The sequence below is a fragment of the Mustela nigripes genome, chromosome 3, assembly GCF_022355385.1.
Source record: "Mustela nigripes isolate SB6536 chromosome 3, MUSNIG.SB6536, whole genome shotgun sequence".
NCBI lineage: Eukaryota > Metazoa > Chordata > Mammalia > Carnivora > Mustelidae > Mustela > Mustela nigripes.
The window spans coordinates 31,756,228-31,778,783 of NC_081559.1; the positions used below are offsets into that span (position 1 = coordinate 31,756,228).

Genomic DNA, 22,556 nt, shown 5'->3' on the forward strand with positions numbered 1-22,556 from the left:
AAGAACAGATGTTTTTAACTTTGGCAGAGTCCAATCTATCCATATTTTCTTTGTGGATTGTGTTTTTGGTGTTTTATTTAGGGACCCAAGGCCAGAAAATTTTTTTTATATTTTCTTCTACATGTTTTGTAGTTTTAGGTTTTATACAGAGGTTGGTGATCCATTTGAGATTACTTTTTGTATGTGCTGCAAGGTCTAAGTTCATTTTGCTGGCATATGTGTAATCCAGCTAGTTCCTATCCTGTGTCTTAAAAAACAAAACCAAACCAGAATCTGTCCCTTCTCTACTGTAGTGCCCTGTGTATTTGTATATGGGTGGGTTTACTTCTGGAGTCTCTGTTCTGTTGCATTCATCTGTTTGTCTGTCTTGATGTCAGTACAATGCTGTTGTGATTGCTTTAGTTTTATAATAATTTGTGAAATCAGATCTCGTTAGCCCTCAGAACTTGATGCTTTTTTTTTCAAAGTGGTTTTGATAATCATATAAATTCTTTGTGTTTCCATTTGCACTTTAGAATCAGCTCGTCAGTTATCACACACACACAAAATGCCCATTGGGTTTTCATTGGAAGTGATATTTTTTATTGCGATTAATCTATAGATGAATTTGGAAAAAATTGATATCTCAAATACTGAGTCTTCCACTGTGTGATTTTATTTATAGCAGAAGTTTTTAAACTTTAGATCCTATTTAAGAATGACTTGGTGATTTTTGTTAAAATGCAAATTACCCAGAGACTTTGATTCTGTAGGTCTCAGGAAGAGCCATTATATATATATATATATTTTTTTTTTTTTTCTTATTTATTTGACAGACAGAGATCACAAGCAGGCAGAGAGGCAGGCAGAGAAAGAGGAAGGGAAGCAGGCTCCCTGCGATGTGGGGCTGGATCCCAGGACCCTGGGATCATGACCTGAGCCAAAGGCAGAGGCTTTAACCCACTGAGCCACCCAGGCGCCCTTAAGCTTTTTATTTTGAAATAATTTCAGAAATACTCACTGTAGAAAATAAAAATTCTGGGCATCTGGGTACCTGCGTAGCTCTGTCCGTTAGGCATCTGCCTCGGGTCATGATCCCAGTCCGCTTTTCCCTCTGCCCACTCTCCCCCTTGTGCTCGCTCACTCTTTCTCTCACAAAAATAAATAAATAAAATCTTTAAAAGAAAAAAGAAAGAAAAGAAAAATTCCAGAAAATTACAAAAATTCCAGTATTCCTTCACCAGATTCCCCAAATGTTAACATTTTACCATGTTTTCTTTCTTTCTCTGTCCCTTTCTCTCTTTGCACAAACACACATGTGAGTGTGCACACACACACATGCATAGATACTTTTTTTTTTTTTAAATCTTTAAGGATAAGTTACAGACTTGGTTTTCCTTTATACTTAAGTACTTTGGTGTATATTTCCTAAAACCAAGAATACTCTCTTATATAACCACAATACAATTATCCAAATGAGAAAAAGAACTGGTATGTTCATCAGCTTAATCCATACACAGACCCTATTCATATTCCGGTAACTGCCCCACAAATGTCCTTTATAGCAAAGGAACCCACATGTTGTATTTAGTTATGTCTCTCTTTAATTATGGTTTTCAGTTTGTAGCTATACAAAATCATTGTGCTTATTTTGTCCTTCAAATGCTAAACATTTCAGAAATATTAGGAACATGGGACTCGTTTCAATTGGATCCTGATAATTTATGTGCATTCATTAGGTGAAGAAGTAGGTCCAACAATGAATTTGCTTTTAGACGAGAAAAAGGCAGTTCCCTCTCCCTAAAACATTTTAAAAGCAATGTGGAACAGAACCATGTATGAGGAATACTGAGATGCAAAATTCTACAGAGGGATCTGAGGTTTGTCTTTTAGTACCATCCTAAGAAACTCTGGGAGGTAAGTTCCCTAAATAGGAATTTTAAAAATCAGAAGAATGTTACGCTTACATTCTTATAATCAACAGATGGCTCTGATTGTGTTTTGAAATACAGTGCCTCAGGAACAGGAAAGAAGAGAATGTGATGTGCTAAACTTTGAATTCCATTTCCTTCTTCCATACTCTGTTGCATGGTTAAAATAAGTATAGAAACAATTTTCATAGGGGAGAAATGAAAACTTCCTGGATACAAGTGGGAAGGATACACATACAAATTAAACATTTCCAATTATTTCTTAATAATTGGTCGTTATTTAATCCAAATACATAAAACTTAAGTAGTTTTTTGCAATATTTTTCTGATCCTGTTTGCTCATGGAAATTTAATAGAATCATGTTCAAGACGAGAATATTCTCACATAAGTAGATTTGTTCTACAGTTTATTTTCTTATTTCTTTCTAGTGAAGCCATTTTGTTTCTTTCTTCTTCTTCTTTTTTTTTTTTTTTTAAGATTTGATTTATTTGTTTGACAGAGAGAGACAGTGATAGAGGGTGTACAAGCTGGAGGAGTGAGAGAGGAAAAAGCTGGCTTCCCGCTTAGCAGGGAGCCAGATGCGGGGCTGGGATCATGACCTGAGCTGAAGGCAGGCACTTAAAGACTGAGCCACCCAGGTGCCCCATTTTGTTTCTTTTTAAAAAATAATCTTGACTAGTTATTAGAAAAATTGAAAAAGTGTAAAGGGCTTTTAAAGACCCTAGAGAAATTCCATATTCTTATTTAGAGGTAATTATTATCAATATTTTGGTGTATTTTTTCCTCCTGTTTACCTATTTTTTAAAACTTACTTTTACTAAAGTAATACGCACACTGGAGAACAAATCAAATAACATTTTGGAGTGAATCGTTTGCCATTGGTGTTTTTGAAGGTCTCAAGCAGTCAGTGGTGGCTAAGAACATTTATGGAGAGTTTCCCAGTGTGCTGTCACTATTCGAAAGCCTATGTGTTCTCTAAGTTTTATTAACCAATTATTTTTCTGTGTTCTAAATATAACCGTCTGATATCTTGAACAACTGATAAAGTTACACTGAGAACTTAAAGGATTTATCAGTTTATATGCATCAGGTCTTTGAAGAAGTGCCTATAGGTAAAACATTTCATTAGGGTTCACGGACTTTTCAAATTCTGCCAGCATTGATGGGCGTTTTGCCCGGATCAGACAATGCCTTTGCATTTGTGCTTTCTAGATCAGCACCCTTGAACTGTTGTCAGCATCCAGGTGAGTGCACTGGAGTCAGGAAGGGGCGCGGGACAGCAGAGGAAAGTCATTACTTAATGCTGCAGAAAATGACATATGGGTCTACATAAGCACTGAGGGACTTTCGCCACCCCAGAGCGCACACCTTGCCACCCCTCCTTGCCAGAAGTCTTCAGTTCATGGGAAAAATGTAATCTTCACCCCTGATTTTGCTAGAACACTTTTTTTTTTTTAAAGATTTTATTTATTTATTTGACAGAGAGAGATCACAAAGCAGGCAGAGAGGCAGGCAGAGAGAGAGGAGGAAGCAGGCTCCCTGCTGAGCAGAGAGCCCGATGTGGGGCTCGATCCCAGGACCCTGGGATCATGACCTGAGCCGAAGGCAGCGGCTTAACCCACTGAGCCACCTAGGCGCCCCTAGAACACTTCTTTTCTGTAAAGCTAGGGAAACCTACAGGCAGCATTGAAAGGTTCCAAGTGGTTATTTCAGTGATTCCCTCTATGAGTGGAAGGTTGGAAGTCAAGATTTTTTTTGCAAATGCAGAGTTGGCTCTGTGAGATTCCAGCTCATTCCCAGCCAGATAGCAGTGCTTAACCTGCTATGATCAGTTATATGTGTAGGTCATGTATTTCCTCCCATTTTTTAATTTGGAAAATTTCAAACTTACAGAAGTATTGAAAGAATAGTTCAGTAAGCCTTTTTTTTCAACCTGGATTCACCAGGTCTTAGCATTTCTCCACATTTGAATGCATACACACACACACACACACACTCTCTCTCTCTCTCTCTCTGTGTCCCCCTCCACATACACTTTCTTATTATTGTTACTGTTGAACCATTTGAAAGTAAGAAAGTAAGTTGTAGACATCGTGGCACTTCGTGATAAATACTATAGAATGTGTCTCTTGAAAACAAGGAACTTCTACATAATCACAATCCCAATATCATACCCCCCAAATTTGTCAGTGATACAAAAATCTTATTTAATATACGGCTCATATTCAGGTTTCTTTAATTGTCTTCAAATTTTCCTTTAAAGCCAGACCAGCTCCTATACCTTTCTTTATCCTCCAAGATTTTATTTATTTGTTAGAGAGAGAGGGGGCAGCAGCAAGGGAGAGACAGAGGGAGAAGCTGACATGCCACTGAGCAGGGAGCCCCATACGAGGCTGGATCCTAGGACCCCAGGATCAGGACTTGAGCCAAAGTCAGATGCTTAACCGGCTGAGCCAGCCAGGGGCCCCACCTTTTATTTGTTTTTTAATCTCTTAGAACTTTGGTATTTTCTGAATAGCACCCCCTAACTATCTTATAGAATGTCCCGGAGTCTGGACTTGCCTAATTATGTTGTCATGATTAGAGTCAGGTTGAGTGTTTTTGGCAAAAAGACCACAAAAGTAATGAGGTTTATTTCCCATTAGATCATATCAAGAGGCTTCATGTCATTTTGTCCCTTTATTGGTGTTGCTAAATTTAATGACAATGCCATATATTTTGGCTGAGCGCTCTTTGTTTCTCTTAGTACTGTTGAAGTGGGTGGGCCATTGCAGCACTATTCATAGTAGCCAAAAGGTGGAAACAAATCAAATGTTGAATGGTGAACGTTGAACAGATGAATGGGTGAACACATCATGATATAGTCATATAGGGGAATATTATTCAACCCTAAAAAGGAATGATGTACTGATACACGCTTTAAGACAGATGAACTTCAAACACTTGATGTTAAGTAAAAGTCTAGAGAAGCTTACGTGTCGGATCATTCCATTCATATGAAATCTCTCGACATAGACATAATGCAGCTTGCTGGTTGCCAGGGGCAGAGAAGAAGGGAATAGGGAGTAACTGCCTGATGGGCTCAGGGTTTCATTTTTGAGTGATCTAAGTATTTTGCAACTAGGTAGAATTACAACACTGTGAATGTATTAAGCGCTACCAGATCGATTTCTTTAAAATGGTTCATTTGTGTTATGTGAGTTTCACTGCAATTAAAAATGAAGTGAGGGGGAGGCTGCTTCTTGATGATGTACAGGAAGTAGAATCTGTGGGCATGAAGTTATAATAGAGAGTGAATGATAGAGGCTGGCTTTTGGTTTTTCATTCAACATATACCTCAGTCATCAACTGAAATTTATGCCTTCTGTGCAACTTGGTTTGTAGATCAAGACGCTTTTAAAAGGTATCAGTATCAATTTGGGGAACCATGCAGTACATTGGAGTAGACTTTTTAAAATCTTTTCTCTTTGACCTCCCATTCAGAGGAATCATGTTACCTTGGATTGCTTACTGAGATAAAAATAGAGAAGAGAGGTGATCCGGTCACCTAGTTTTTTAAGCGTTTTCTTCTTTCAGTCCAATGTAGGGTCATGGGATTTAAAAAGCTATTTTGGTGCTGTAAACGATATGAAATATTAAAGAATGCATGCAATGTGTGCAGTGGGAGTTTAAATTAGAACAGCACCTTTGGATGGTGAGGAATCAGAGTGTATCAAGTGACAGACGTGTTTCTGCTTGGTGATCCAGGGTTTTCCTGACTGTCCTCTAGAAATTAATTAAAATGTGGCAAATGTTTTACAAGTTTATGTTTTTAGAGAAAATTTGTGAGAAGCCCACATTTTCAAAAAGAAAAGAGTGGTTGAATTAGTATTGCCATCCAATGGAATGTGAATCAGTCATCAAAAAGACCATTTTTTAAAAAAGATTTTTATTTATTTATTTGACAGACAGAGATCACAAGTAGATAGAGAAGCAGGCAGAGAGGGTAGGAAGCAGGCTCACTGCTGAGCAGAGAGCCAGATTTGGGGCTTGATCCCAGGGCCCGGGGATCATGACCTGAGCTGAAGGCAGAGGCTTCAACCCACTGAGCCACCCAGGCACCCCCAAAAGACCATTTTTGAAGAGGTTGTTTTTTTTTTTTTTTAAGATTTTATTTATTTATCAGAGAGAGAGAGAGAGCGAGCTCAGGCAGACAGAATGGCAGGCAGAGGCAGAAGGAGAAGCAGGCTCCCTGCCAAGCAAGGAGCCCGATGTGGGACTCGATCCCAGGACGCTGGGATCATGACCTGAGCCGAAGGCAGCTGCTTAACCTACTGAGCCACCCAGGCATCCCTTGAAGAGGTTTTAATACCAAATTTATAAAATAAAACAGCTAGTGTGAGATCATCATAAGAGATACAATACAGAACCTTAAAAAGTGATCACCCATGTTAAGGAAACCTAACTGTTCATAGGAAAAAAAAAGACACAAGGAAAATTTTAACAGTACTTCTGGTTGAGTGATAAGAATGTGGGTGCTATTTTATCTGCTTTTAGTTTTTGTATTTTCCAAACGTGTGATAGTAAACACCATCACTGTAACACCACTCCCATTAGTCAAGAGTGTGCTAGGCATGATGGCGTGTCTATGTTTATTTCCCTGTCATCCTTGGAGGCAGGTGCTGTCATTAGCTCATCTCACAGGTAAAGGCATTAAGGTTCAAGAAGTAAAAGAACTCGCTGCAGGTTAGGCAGCTAGTCGGCAGATTCCAACATGAGCGGTCCAATTCCAGGTCCGTGTTTTAACTATCATCCAAGCAGAACATTTAGTGGCTGTTGAAGAGAGATGCAGTATGTATTCAATTAGTGTGTGTGTGGGTGGGTTAGTGGAACACTGAATGCGTAGCCCGGGGACTTTATTTCTGGATCTGCTCTTGACTCCTATGGTTCAAATTAAGTTACTATGCTTTTGGTCTCAGTTTCTCCATCATTATAGTAAGGAAAACAGACCCTCCCGTTTGCCTGACTTCTTATGCTTATGAGGCTGCCTATGCGTTTCTAATAAATACTTGTAAGTTTATGGTGCTCTTGCCATGAGCTATGATTAGTTTAGTTTAGTTTTGTTTTGTTTAAAAAAAGTGTGTGTCTGGGGCGCCTGAGTGGCTCAGTGGGTTAAAGCCTTTGCCTTCAGCTCAGGTCATGATTCCAGAGTCCTGGGATCGAGCTCCGCATCAGGCTCTCTGCTCAGCAGGGAGCCTGCCTCCTCCCCCCCCCACTCTGCCTCTCTGCCTACTTGTAATCTCCGTCTATCAAATAAATAAATAAAATCTTAAAAAAATAAACAAAATGATAAAATAAAAAATTGAAAAAAGTGTGTGGGTGTAAGAGTTAGGCAGATCCAGGTTCAAGTCCTTTGGACCCTAAAAATCCCTGAGCTTCAGTTGCCACATCAGCAAAATGGGTACAGTACTGTGTACCTTGAGGGGTGGGAGGAGAGAAAATGACATTGCCTGGGGGAGGTGGTCATCACTCAGAAACTGATTCTCCCTTCCCTGCTGCATCTTAGCTCACCTGATCTAGTGGAGAGTGCAGCCTAATGAGACCTCTGGAAGTTTCTTGTACATAATTGACACATGGTAGTGTCATAATTGACACATGGAAGTTTCTTGTACATAATTGACACTTGGTAGTAAAATAAAGAGAAAATTAACCAACAGTGGTAAATTGTCAGCACTCAGACCTGGGTAGAGGGAAGCAGGTGAAGCAAAATGAAATGACCCTGATAGGAATGAGGGCAGAGGACACTCTCTTTGGCCGTACTCCCGGAGTCATGGAAACGTCCCTGGCTGTTCCAGAATGCAACAAAACACCCCATGGAGGGATAGAGGGCACGTTCTTCCTTAACCTTGCATGTACTTTCCTTTTACAAACCTTAACCTATCCTGGAGAAAGCAGGTCTGTGCTCTTATGGGGGTCAATTCTATATTTAGGTTAAATCTATACCAGGATATTTACTGATTTATATAACTCCAGAAATATAAATATATGTTCTGTTTTTGGCAAAAAAAAAATTGTACCTACAAAACTGTGATAGGTCAAAGTTCTATTAATCAGATACTATGACGGATAGTTTGGAAACAGAACTCTTTGTAGCAGTTGATAGGAAGTGAATAGGAGTTTGGGGAACTGAAGTCAGCTCTAAAACCAAGACTGCAGATCATAACAGAAGAAGAGACAAAGGCGTCCTTAAAGTCCTAGGTAACGGGTGGTATTTATTGGGCACGTACTGTGTGCCAAGTTTTATGACTTTATGCTTCCCTCCTCCTTTCTCATTAGTATTTCTCTCCCTCTCTTTTTTTAAAGATTTATTCCTTTATTTGAGAGAGAGCAAGGGCGTGGGTGGGTGGGAGCAAAGAGGGAGAGGGAGCACATTTTAAGCAGGCTGGCTCCCCACAAAGCCTGGAATTAAGACCCAGGCCTCCCAGGACCCTGAGATCAGGATCCGAGCCAAAATCAAGTCACATGCTTAACTGACTGAGCCACCCAGACCATCCATATTACTCTTTTTTTTTTTTTAAAGATTTTATTTATTTACTTGACAGACAGAGATCACAAGTAGGCAGAGAGGCAGGCAGAGAGAGAGAGAGGAGGAAGCACGCTCCCCGTAGAGCAGAGAGCCCGATGCGGGGCTTGATGCCAAGACCCTGGGATCATGACCTGAGCCGAAGGCAGAGGCTTCAACCCACTGAGCCACCAGGCACCCTCATATTTCTCTTTTTATAAATATTTTTTAGTATGAGAGCACTGATCTAAAAAAAAAAAAAAATCTGACTTAGCTTAATGTATTACTTTAAGGCAAACATTCTTGTCACTACTACCCAGTCAAGTTTTCTTGCTTCATATATTTTGAAGCTATGTCATTCGGTGCATAAACAATTTGGATTTTGCTTTGTCATAATAAAATGTTGTAAGTAGTGAAAGATGAACTAAGATGTAAAGAGTTTCTCCTACGCTATTTCTGTCTCTGGCGACAGAGTTCCTGAAAATAGTTTGTTGCTAGAATGTTCCCTCTTTGTGGACACATAAATAATGGTGGCTCAGCAAGGTAAACACCTATAGTAGGAATTCCCTTTTTTCAGTAATGATTCCTCCATATATCATGTCAGGGAGGCTTGCAGACCAGCAGCTTTGAGAGTAGACTGTGGATTTAGATCAACCAGTTCCTTTCTTGTGGGGCTTGGGCAATCCACTTAACCTCTCTATGCCATTTTCTCTTCTACAAAAAGGGCTGTCTGTGGCCACTTCGTTGATACTGTAGCTATGCAAGGGCTACATGAAAATATTTTGGGAGAATACATAATACAGTACTTGGCATATAGTCAATAGACAATAAATCTTATAATACTGTATCATTGCTGTCTTGTTATATTACCTCACTTGGACTTAGGCTCAGTTTAACGCACCTAGTGTATTAATTAACCCCCCCTGCCATGGACCATTGTACAGTGAGCAGATGCTGACTGACCCTGATTCCTGAGGTCTTTTCCTTTCTTACAGCACAAGTGTGCATTGCAGTCATCGTGATACTGATCGTATACAACTATTGGTTCCTCTATGTCCCTTATATGACATGGCTTTACTTTGACTGGAATACCCCAGAGCAAGGGGGAAGGAGATCCAATTGGGTCAGAAGCTGGACCGTTTGGAGATATTTTAAGGACTATTTTCCGATTCACGTGAGTAGAATTGTTTTATGTTGTACTATCTTGAACTGGGAGAAGAGTGGAAATTTGTTTTCATCATAAATAGTTCAAGCTTTTCTCTTTGCAGAGGGAGAAAGCCTACAGATCAGCCCAAATTTCTAAATGGGAACTGAGCTAAATTAACACCATTTTGAAAGCTATGTGCGGGGGGACTCTGGGCTCAAGAAATAGTTTACACATTTGGAAACAGCTCTAACCTAGAGAACTAAACAAGTCATGTTTTCTCTTTCCTTTTTTGTTTGTTTGTTTTTAATATTTATTCATTTATTTGAGAGAGAGATAGCAAGAGAGAACACAAGCAGAGGGGAGAGTGAGAAGCAGCCCCCCCACCACCTCCCCACCTGCCTCCCCACCAAGCAGGGATCCCAGTGTGGGATCCCAGGACCCTGAGATCATGACCTAAGCAGAAGGCAGACGCTTGACTGACTGAGCTACCTAAGTGCTCCTCTGTTTCCTTTTGACATAAAAACTAATCATGAGTTTCTTAGTTTCTTACTGGAACCTAATCTGAACCTTTTTTTTTCTTTTTTAAATCTCACTATATATGGTAGCTTATCAAAACCTTCGATTTGGATCCAAGTCACAACTATATATTTGGGTTTCACCCCCACGGAGTGCTTGTTGCTGGAGCCTTTGGAAATTTTTGTACAAATTATTCAGACTTCGAGGAGCTGTTTCCTGGCTTCACTGCGTATCTTCATGTGCTCCCATTTTGGTTCCGCTGTCCACTCTTTCGAGACTATCTGATGACCAGTGGTAAGTGAAGGCAGATTCTTATGTCTCCAGTGTTTGAGGGTGGTGGGATCACACAGGATGTTCCCTCCCAAACACAGGTTTATAGTTTCTTTCATTTTTTTAAAAAAAGATTTTACTTACTTATTTGATGGAGAGACTGAGAACACAAGTCAGAAACAGAGAGAGGGGGAAGCAGGCTTCCTGCCAAGCAGAGAACCTGATGTGTGGCTTAATCCCAGACCCTGAGATCATGACCTGAGCTGAAGGCAGAGGCTTAGACCACTGAGCCAACCAGGTGCCCAGGTTTATAGTTTCTTAGTTAAGCCCTGTGTCTGTATCCCTGTCTGATTCTTCCCATGCTGCTTAGATGTTTCTTGTCTCCCCCACTGGACTGGAAGTTTCAGGAAGACCCAGACTATTTCCTTTTTTCCCCACTCCTTTCTAGCATAGGGCCTGGGATATAGGACTGTTCAATAGATGTTAATTCAATGCAAGAATAAATTGATGAATGCATTTTGTATATCCAGATATGGAAGAAAGAATCTTGGGTCAAACAAGTGATAGATTGCACCTTTGGAGAAGCACTTTGCCTGTGTTTATTAGCATTAGAGATGGAAAATAGCCTCCAATATGTCTTGAAGTAACAGCCGTGCATAAATGAAGCATACTCAGTCTGAGTTTTTCTTCCCAGATTAAGTAGAACTTGGCTCAGAACTGAGTTCATTCTACTCTGCTACTCTGAACTAGTGGAAGACTCTTTGATCGATGAAACCATGATTCTACCAATTCCAAGAATAAAATTGAGCTGAAATACTATAAAGACATATATGAGTGTGTACAGAGGCTAAGCTTGTGTGAACAGCTCTCACGTCGATTTGAGAGGTTCAATTTATTTGATTTTTTAAGCCGACCAACTTATTGACTCAGCATGAACTACAGAATCTTACAAAGTGCTTTATGTTTATCATCATCATCTACGTTAACTATTGTTGTCTTGCATTTCAGGGATATAAAGAAAAGTGGGTAGCCTTTTTTTGAAAATGTGTAATTTCAGGATAAGCGGCATATTCAAAGATAGAATTTACCAGGGTCTCCCAGGTTTTCATTAGTTCCTATTAATCTCTCAAGTCTCTGTTGTCATTGTATACCTGATAGGAAATCACTAACCACCAGAGGACTGGGATCCCTGGCTGGGTTTTCAGGTTCTGCATACAGACGGACCTTCACCCATAGGGCCCTGGGCTCTCTGTCCAGTCTGGCTGTCACTGCATGTGGCCTCTAGAGGGCGCACCAAACCTCCAAACTACTATACAGGCCAAAAAATCCCTCCCTTGTTTTGTAGATGTTGATTGGGTTAGTTTTTTAAGAGGAAAAAAAATTAAAGGGAAATTTTTTAAATTTCAAAAAAGGCACAGAAATATATTTCCAATATACTGTTTTCTGATTCCAAGCTGCAAGTGAGTTTGGGTAGTGGTAACTGAGAGCAGGTGTGGCAAATTTATGGTACAAGAGATGTACAAACACCCCTTTCCGTGGCCATGTCAGATACATATAGTCAACCTTAAGAGTCTTTCTCCCATATAGTGCCCTTGGAGTCATTGCCATTTGCTTGAGATGGCATCTGAGATTAAGCTTGTCTGTTCTTTCTGGTTTATGACGTCATGGGATCTTTTCCTTTCTGCCATCACCTGAGTTATCTCTAAAAGCTAGATTAAAAATATCCAGACTAAAGCTAAATAAAATATCCAAACTTGTAGCTACATAAAAGCTAAAATAAAGCTAAATAAAGTTAAATAAAAATATCCAAATTTGTACCTGGTAGAGCCTTAGGGTGTCCTTATCTCAAAGTTTGGAGAGTTCTCAATTTTTAACTAGAACCAGCTTCCAGGATGGCCCCTAGTCCAAGGCTGCCTTTCTACTCTATGCCTGGATTGGTGGCTCTCTCTCTGGGTGTGAAAGACAGACAGACATGTGTACCAAACCTCATGCAGTAAAGAAGCAATAGAGGGGTGTCTGGGTGGCTGTCATTAAGCGGCTGCCTTTGGTTCAGGTCATGATCTCAGGGTCCTGGGATCGAGCCCCACATCCGGCTCTCTGCTTGGCAGGGAGCCTGCTTCCCCCTCTCTCTCTACCTGTTGCTCTGCCTACTTGTGATCTCTCTCCTATCAAATAAATAAATAAAGTCTTAAAAAAAAAAAAAAAGCAGCAGCAGCAGCAGCAATAAAGTTTCAGAGGTCCTTTGCTGACCAGTGCCTGCTTTACTCTTACCCGAGGGATTTCTGTCACTGTAAGTCCCCATAAGTCTCCCCTCCAAACTATTCCTCTGTGGTCCATTTTGGTGAATCTCTGCTCATCAGCCAGGGCACATTCTGTGTTTCAAGGCTCATGTTCCTTCCCATGTGCCCAGTACGGCTCAGCAGGTAGCAGAGATCAGATCACAACAGCCACGTATATAGCCCAGATGAGGTCGCTATGAAAAACAGCTGATGGATTCGACAAGACTTACAGACTGATGTGGCCTCATGAAGGTAGCAACTATATATGTCGTATCATCAGCATCTAGCATCGTGTCTTGCCTGTAGCAGGTGCTCAAGAAGTGTTTTGAATGAGAGAATGAGTGATGAGTCAGCGTGGTTGCTAAGAAGAGGGGGGTATGTATGGGAGGAGCCTATACCTCTGATTTGTGTGACAAGATAGGTGATGGTCCCATTCACCTTGAGAGGTAATGTTGCAAGAAGAACACAGTGCATTGGGTTTGGAAACATGGAGTTTGTGGTGTCTTTGAGTTGGTAAGGTAGAAATGTCCATTGGGCCATTGGAAGTGTGGGTGTAGAGCCTCAGGAGGAAAATGTCCCAGGAGATGGATTTGGGAGAGTTCAGCACACTAAGTGGTACTTGAATCCGTGTTCGTAGATAACATTAGAAGATATTAGAGACTCTGAAGGAGCCTTAGTTCAGCCTACTGTAACAGAATACTATAGACTGGGTGACTTAAATAATAGACATTTATTTCTCACTCTTCTGGAGGCTGGTGTCCAAGATCAAGGCTCTGGCAGATCTGGTGTCTGGTTAGAGCTCCTTTCCTGGCTTATGGATAGTCATCTTGTTATGTCCTCTCTTCCTCTTTTTGTAAGGACACTGATCCCATCTTGGGGGCTATGTTCTCATGACCTAGTTACTTTCCAAAGGCCCTACCTCTTAATACCTTCCTACTGGGCATTAGGGTTTCAACATAGAAATTTTCGAGGAATACAAATATGCAGATCGTAGAGCTCTAAGTCATAGCAGCATTTAAGGATGGTCTATAAAGAGAGCCCAGAGAGGGAACTGAGAAGTGGCCGGAGGAGAGCTGGTGTCTGGAAACTCAGAAGGCCCCCCTTTCCAATGGAATTAATGCCTCCAGCTCCCACTCCAGGCATGCAGGGCAGAATGGCAATGTCTTGAACTCAAGAGAAGTTCAAACCCATTGAGACTCAGGTTCTCTACCCTCTGCCTCTTTAGTAAGTTGTTGGTCACTCAGAATCCTGCCTTATTTTATATTCCCCCAGTAATAGGCACTTATAGTAAAATGAGCATATAACTGTCCTTTAAGAAATGAGGTGTATTGTGTCTTAATAAAGCCTGCCTGACACATTCTTTTATGACTCAAAAAATGGATAAAGCCATGAATGGAAGGAAACAATAAGACTTTAAAAAGCAATTATCTCTGTAATACAGGTCATGAGTGGCTTGTTTTTTTTTTTTTTTTTCCTTTAAGAGTTCATGACTTTTTCCTCCACGAGGAAAAAGTACTTAGTACATTCAAAATCTGACAAGGAATCTTTAAAGTTATTTTTATGTGGGAAAGCCTGGTACAAGACTGAACAATTATATAACTATCTTAAACAAACAATTTATCAAAGTCAGACTAGATATTTTGGAACCATGTAAAGATCTGATTATTTGTCAGATGTCTGAATTTTTAAAATCGTTTACATTATAAATCTAGATTTGGGAAATAAGAATCCACATAAAATATCTGAAAACATGTCCTTGTGTGTTCAGAAGGTCCAGTGCAACCTCTTTGGTTCTGAACCAGGATTCACCAGGGTAGTGATCAAGGCCACCATATACAGCTATCCAGGTTGTGCACTGAACAACCTGCAGAGGGCAGAGGGCATCTTTCACTTATAGTGCAATGTGAATAGAGTCCACAAGATGCAGAGGGCATCTTTCACTTATAGTGCAATGTGAATAGAGTCCATAGAGTTGAGCAGTATACAACCTACCCAGATAAGTGATAGATCTAAAAACAAGTGATATTTTAAAGACCTAACCCATCATCTGCCAAAATATTGTTTTATTAATGGAATATATTACCAAAGATCCAGCTGTGACAAAATTATAAACTACAAGATGTTCCAAATGTAAGCAGAATAGGGAATTTTGTTAAATGTTCGCTGATGCCATTGAATAGTATGATAAAAACTTTTTAATTTTTAAAATAAATAATTAGCCTTTTGTTTTATTCACTAAGGGTCAGTCTCAGTTTCTAAGAAAAGTGTGTCCCATGTGCTGAGCAAGGAGGGAGGTGGAAACATTTCAGTCATTGTTCTTGGGGGTGCAGAAGAATCACTGGATGCCCATCCTGGAAAATTCACTCTGTTCATCCGCCAGCGGAAAGGATTTGTTAAAATTGCTTTGACCCATGGGTAAGTAACTTCTCATTTCAGGTACCTGGGTCAGAGAAATTAAGATGTTATTAAATGAACACAAAGAAAGAAAGTAATTTTTCTAGTCCTTAAAGACAGACTTCCTCTTAGTCGACCTTACAATAAAAGCAGATGTGGATATTCATGGGAAATGGTATACAGCCTTCCCACTAAGGTAGCTCAATTCTGTTGCATCCAGAAGTTAAACGCACCTTTAAAAACTAAGCAAACAGGGTGTCTGGGTGGTTCAGGCAGTTGGGCATCTGCCTTCAGCTCAGGTCATGATCCCAGGTCCTAGAATTGAGCCCCACGTTGGGCTGCCTGCTCAGGGAGGAGTCTGCTTTTCTCTTTCTCTTGCCCCTCTCTTCCCCACTCATTTTCTCTCTCTCTCTCTCTCTCTCAAGTAAATAAATAAACTCTCAAAAAAAAAAAAGCAAGCAAAAATTCTGAAATTTTATACACGGAGTATAAATTTCCAGCCAAATGAACAAATGAATCATGGCCTGAATTATAGGTGGGAAAGAAACTTCCTGGACCCTTGATTTTTCTGTGGAATAAAATTCCGCAGATCACTAAATGGCTAAAATACCGCCCCAAAGGATTTCAAGTATAAGTCAGTCGCATTGTGTGGAACATGAAATTAACAGTGCAGACAGACATGGGAACACTGAAAAATTCTTGGTTCACATATTCATCGGTTACGTACAACACCCATCAAAACGCATGCCCAATCATTGAACATTACATCAAAAACTAATGATGACTAGTTGAACTGAATAAATAAATAAATAAAAATATTGAAAGGAAAGAAAAGAAGAATTCTTCGGATATGTTGCAAAAGTCATCTGAACAGAATATAAACACTTAAATTGTTTTCCATAAAAATTTGTATTCTTGGGGTGTCTGGGTGGCTCAGTGGGTTAAAGCCTCTGCCTTCAGCTCAGGTCATGATCCCAGGGTCCTGGGATAGAGCCCCGCATCAAGCTCTCTGCTCAGCAGAGAGCCTGCTTCCCTTCCTCTCTCTCTGCCTGCCTCTCTGCCTACTTGTGATCTCTCTCTGTCAAATAAATAAATAAAATCTTTAAAAAAAATTTTGTATTCTTCTGCTTTGTTCTTTGTAGCGCCTCCTTGGTCCCGGTGTTTTCTTTTGGAGAAAATGAGCTATTTAAACAAGTTAACAACCCTGAAGGCTCCTGGCTTCGAACTGTGCAGGAGAAACTGCAGAAGATCATGGGGTTTGCTTTGCCACTGTTCCATGCCAGAGGAATTTTTCAATACAATTTTGGCCTGATGCCCTATAGGAAACCTATCCACACTGTTGGTATGTATATTGAAGACTAAAGGCTTGTTAGAATAAGTAAAAGTATTACCTTCCTTTGAGCAATGTTATTGTTACTGATTGCAGTGTTAATGCAAGAGAAGGGGCTTTGAATAAGACCTTCCTAAAATAAGAATCCTATAGATGTTATTTAAGCTTCATTTACGATATGCCTTCTGGCTAAGAAATGACTGTATTTTCCATTTGGGACTTGATTACTTTCAGGAATACTACTGTTGAACTACAACAGGGAGAATCCAATTTAGACATAAAGTTCCTAGTACTCTATATGAATCTACTTCTCTGTACCAGCAGATTGGAACATAGCAGTTCTTTGATGAACACATTACATCAGTCTGTTAATAGAGGCAGATTTCTGTGTAATTCACATGCGCCGGTTTCTGTGGCAAAAGCATTTTGGGGGGGCCGCTCGCTGTTTTTATGTGTATTCTAATATGAGCTGATTTTATTTCAAAAAGTGGTATACTGGGGGGAATTGAGATGGGGGAGGAGGGTGACAGACTGTTGATAGAAGGAGCAAGGCGCAGAGTAATGAGCTCTTCACACTGGAAGTGACCTGGATTGCTGAGCGGGAGACAGCACAGAGCCAGATGCTGATAGCACCGTTAACCAAACTGTGTGCTTGATCTGAAACTGAAAGTAACAGTTTCACTGTGGATGGTCCATTAAATGACATTCAGAATGTTTTTAGATCTGTTTCATTCGCATGGGATTTTACCACTTACTGTCAGTTTCTGAGAGCCTTGTGTTTCCTGTGCAGTCACGTGACACTATTTTTAAATCCCGTATTTAATTCAAATGGAATGTTAACGCTGTTGATTAGTTAGTGTAATGGGAACAGGGAGATAAGTCTGCAGTTGTGTTTTTCCAAGATAAACTGGTTACATTTCTTTGGCATAATGTATATTTTTTTGACCAGATAATCAACATGGTTAGACCATGATTTTTCTTCGTTGTAATATTAAATAGTCATTTTTGGTCCCTTATGGGCAAAGTACTATAATTGGCGTTTTGGGGGATATAGGGAGAATTGAAAGACATGATTTTTAGGAACTAGAAGTTTGATTAAGTGCAACTCATACACGTATGAAGTTAGTTGCTGATGTTGAAAGCTAAGTGTATTTTGTTGATTTAAATGATTATAGTTATCGCCTGGTGGGGATGAACTTTAGTGTTTTTTTTTTTTAACTCTAGTTTTAAGTTAAGTGGTCATCATGTGAAGCAGCCTAGTTATAACTCTACTGACAAATAATTGGTCAGGGGTCAAATAAAAATGATTGAATCCAAATTTGTTTTTGAGACTAGAAAACCTAGAGCTCTTGTTTTCACTTGTGCCTATCTAACATGCTAACATTCTAACTTCAAGAGTTAGAATAAGAGAAAATTGCTTCAGTCTATCCTTCCACTTACCTCCCAAATGATTAACATCAGAAATACCATATCTAGTCTCTAGCATCCTCAGTATCCTGCTGTTCCTTGAAGCCTCTTAAAAACCAAGCTGAGAATATGAATGTTTATTACATAAAATCTCAGCTGCCACGAGTTTGATTTTATGGCGGTAGAGTGGGAGTCAGATGATTGAGAGCAGCCGGATTTGGGTGAACCAGACCCTCACAGACTGTGTGCAGAAAAGACTTTCATTTGAGGGTGACTGGATGGCTCTGTCGTTAAGTGTCTGCCTTCAGCTCAGGTCATGATCTCAGGGTCCTGGGATTGAGCCCTGCATCGGGCTCCCTGCTCAGCAGGAAGCCTGCTTCTCCTTCTCCCTCTGCTTGTGTTCCCTCTCTCACTGTGCCTCTCTCTGTCAAATAAATAAATAAAATCTTTTTTTTTTTTTTAAATGAGACTTTCATTTGGAGGATGCTTGGCTGGTAAGTTGGTAGAGCACACAACTCTCAATCTATGGATATATGAGTTCAAGCCTCATGTTGGGCATGGAGCCTCCTTAAAAAAATAAATAAATAAAATGGAGACTTTTATTTATTCCATAAACAGAAGCAAAGCTATGTCTCAATCCAATGCAATGCGATATGGTAACAGTGATCTAAGTTACTATGTTCATTTCTTTCTTTCTTTTAAGATTTTATTTATTTATTTGACAGAGACACAGTGAGAGAGGGAACACAAGCAGGGGGAGTGGGAGAGGGAGAAGCAGGCTTCCCGCTGAGCAGGGAGCCCGATGTGGGGCTCGATCCCAGGACCCTGGGATCATGACCTGAGACAAAGGCAGACACTTAATGACTGAGCCACCCAGGCGCCCCTCTGTGTTCATTTTTATTTTAAATCAATGCACTGCAAACCCCGAATTGTTTCTTTGCTGACTCCCTGACATAGCCCAGGCAGATCAGGTAGAGTCGAGACCAGCAGGTTATTTTATGGCCCATCTGCTCCCCTTCCATTTAGTTAAGAGTTTGTGAACTTACCTCTCCCTCTTCAGATCAGTAAATGTTAATTCAGTCCATCGTAAATCATCACTTCATCTGTAACCGTCTCAACCACAGCTGTCTGGAGATGCTCAGATTCTCCATCCTGCAGTCTCCCCACATGCCTGGAGACCTCACTTCCTCAGTGACCTCAGAGCATTCATTTCAGTGTTAGTGATTCTTGAATACTAGTGAGAATTATTAACACTAGGGATTTTGTCTGTTAATATCCTACTAATTAAATCCTCTTAAATATGTGTTCTTGGGCACCTGGGATGGCTCAGTTGGTTAAGCTGTTACCTTCAGCTCAGATCATGATTCTAGGAGTCCTGGGATAGAGTCCCATATCGGGCTTCCCCTGCTATGCCTGGAGCCTGCTTCTCCCTCTCCCTCTCCCTCTCTGTGCCACTCTGCCTGCTTGTGCTCATGCTCTCTCTCTCTCTCCCTATGTCAAATAAATGATAAAATCTTTTAAAAAATAAATAAAAAATAGATAAAAATAAAAGTGCCATCATGAGGTCACACTTACCCTCTCTGCATATTTCTTACACTACACCTTGCTAAACCATCAGGTTTCTCTGTGTCCTCCATCAAAACCATCTTCCCTATTTTTAAAAACATTTTATTTATTTATTTGACAGTCAGAGATCACAAATAGGCAAGGAGGCAGGCAGAGAGAGAGGGGAAAGCAGGCTCCCTGCAGAGTAGAGAGCCTGATGCAGGCCTCGATCCCAGGACCCCGGGATCATGACCCGAGCTGAAGGCTGAGGCTTCAACCCACTGAGTCTCCCAGGTGCCCCTCATCTTCCCTATTTTTTTAAAAGATATTTTAAAAAAAAAAAGATATTTTTTATTTATTTGAGAGAGAGGGTGTGCAGACACAAGAAGGGCAGAGGGAACAGGGACAAGCAGACCCCTCTCTGAGCATGGAGCCCAGAGTTTAATCCTAGGATCTCGAGATCATGATCTGAGCTGAAGTCAGTTGCTTAACTTACTAAGCCACCCATTTTTCCCCTTAGCTGAGGGTCACTCAGTGGAAATAATTTGTGAAGAAGATACCATATATTAGCTTCTGCACAGCAAAGGAAACAATCAACAAAACTAAAAGACAGCCTACTGAATGGAAGAAGATATTTCCAAATGACATCTCTGATAAAGGGTTAGTATCCAAAATATATAAAGAAGTTATACAACTCAACTTCCAAAAAACAGTCCAATGAAAAAATGGGTAGAAGACATGAAAGAATGTTACTTCAGAGAGGAAATACAGATGGCCAATGGACTGGTGAAAAGACACTCAACATCACTCATCATCAGGGAAGTGCAAATCAAAACTACAAGATAACACCTCACAGCTATCAGAATGGCTAAAGTAAAAACACCAGAAACAATAAGTGTTGGTGAGGATGTAGAGAAAGGGGAGCGCTTTGCGCTGTTGGTAGGAATGCAAACTGGTGCAGCCACTGCGGAAAACAGTACAGAGGTTCTTCAAAAAGTTCAAAATGAAACTACCCTATCACCCAGCAATTGCACTACTGGGTATTTACCCCCCCAAAAAACACTAATTAAGAGGGATGCATGCACCCCTGTGTTTATTGCAGCATTATTTACAATAGCCAAGTTACGGAGGCAGCCCAAGTATCAGTCATCAGATGAATGGATAAAGAAAATGTAGTATATATATACTGCAGAATATTATTCGGCTGTAAAAAAGAATGAAATCTTGCCTTTTGCAACAACATAGATGTAGCTAGAGTATAACGCTGAGCAGAGTAAGTTAAAGAAAGACAAATACCATATGATCTCTCTCATATGTGGAGTGTAAGAAACAAAACAAATAAGCAAAAGAAAAAAAAAAAAAGAACCCAAGAAACAGACTCTTAGCTAGAGAGAATGAACAGAGGAGAGGTCGGTGGAGGGGGTAGAGGAAATAGGTGATAGGGATTAAGAGTACATTTATGATGAGCACTGAGTACTGTATAGAATTGGTGAATATTGTATACCTGAAACTCATATAACACTGTATGTTAACTATACTGGAATTAAAGTAAAACATTTAATAAAAAAGTAAAATAAGATATACCATATATTTACACATTTCACAATAGTATGCAATTTACATATTTTGTTATTGTCAGTTTTATTTTTATTTATTTATTTATTTTTAAAGATTTTATTTATTTATTTGACAGAGAGAGATCACAAGTAGGCAGAGAGGCAGGCAGAGAGAGAGGAAGGGAAGCAGGCTCCCTGCTGAGCAGAGAGCCCGATGCAGGACCCTGAGATCATGACCTGAGCTGAAGGCAGAGGCTTAACCCACTGAGCCACCCAGGTGCCTCCCAAGAAGGGATAATTAAAAGAAGTTTAGACTCAAAAAACAATGTGCAAGGAATTGCAGGCTCCTGGAATTACTTTGTTTCTACTATACAGAGCTCCAGGAGGGCAGGGATTTTGTCTTGCTGTTCTCTGCTGTATTCCCCGTGCCCCGTGGGTAGTGGCTGCAGACACATTTGTAAACAAATCATTCTTCAGTTATGCCTTTCTGATTTGTAAGTTTTCAAATATCTAACAAGTACCCATTAAAATTTGTAAGGGAAGCTAAAGTTAAAATCAAGTTGTAGAGCCAGTACAGGTAGTATGACGGGAAGTTACGTGTTTGGGGAGAAAGTAAGAGGCAAGGCTATTTGCCATTGAAAGGGGGAGGTTTCTATTCAAAGGTTCAGAAAAGTTTCCTGAACAGTAAAATGAACTCCTGTGTGCGTTTCTCCCACACTCACCAGTTGGTAACATTTTGCTACGGTTTTTATCTCTCTTTAACGGTGTGATAAATACACTCTTTCCAGTTATCACTGAGCTGTTGGAGTGTGTGCAAACATGACATTTGCTCCTATGTATCTCTTTTAAGAGCAAGATGATTCTGATCTATAATGTCAGTGCAATTCAGGAAATCAAACGTTGATAAAGTACTGTTAACCAGTGTACAGTGTGTATTTAAATCTCACCAGTTGCCATAATAATTTCCTTGTTAGCTGTGCTTTTGGTGGGTATCAGGGGTGGGCGGGGGGGTCAAGTGTTTTTTTCCCACAGCAGGATCATACATTGCATTTAGTTTCCACATCTCTTCAGCCTGCTTCAAACTGCATTAATTTTTCTTTTTCTTTTCTTTTTTTTTTTTTTTAAAGATTTTATTTATTTATTTGACAGAGAGAGATCACAAGTAGATGGAGAGAGAGGCAGGCAGAGAGAGAGAGAGAGAGGGAAACAGGCCCCCTGCTGAGCAGAGAGCCCGATGCGGGACTCGATGCTAGGACCCTGAGATCATGGGACTTGATGCCAGGACCCTGAGATCATGACCTGAGCCGAAGGCAGCGGCTTAATCCACTGAGCCACCCAGGCGCCCAAACTGCATTAATTTTTCAACTTCCTTTCTGTCTTTATGACATGAGCAATTTGGAGTAGTGTAGGTCAGTGGTTTGTAGGTCAACTTGGGTTAGTGTGTTTCACCATGAGTATATTCCAGTTATGCATATGTGGCAAGAATTACACAGAAATGATGTGTCATCCTCAGTATGTCACATCAAGAGGCTCTTGCTGTCAATTTGTCCCATTGTTGGTGATGCTCATTTTGATTACTTGAGTGGGGTGTTTGCCAGGTTTCTCTACTATAAAGTTAAATCACAAAGATTTATCTACATAAATTTTTATCTACATAAAT

At 40.2% G+C, this 22,556-nt stretch overlaps 1 protein-coding gene across 2 annotated transcripts in view; it reads left to right on the forward strand.

Moving 5' to 3' along the window:
* The window catches only part of MOGAT1 (monoacylglycerol O-acyltransferase 1), a 43,551-nt gene that overhangs the window by 8,086 nt on the left and 12,909 nt on the right, over positions 1-22,556 (forward strand). For both annotated transcript variants that reach the window (XM_059393582.1, XM_059393581.1), the window contains exons 2-5: positions 9,448-9,626; positions 10,205-10,409; positions 14,905-15,079; positions 16,201-16,400. In XM_059393582.1, the coding sequence (XP_059249565.1) occupies positions 9,448-9,626; positions 10,205-10,409; positions 14,905-15,079; positions 16,201-16,400 (759 nt within the window). The remainder of the gene's footprint in view (positions 1-9,447; positions 9,627-10,204; positions 10,410-14,904; positions 15,080-16,200; positions 16,401-22,556) is intronic.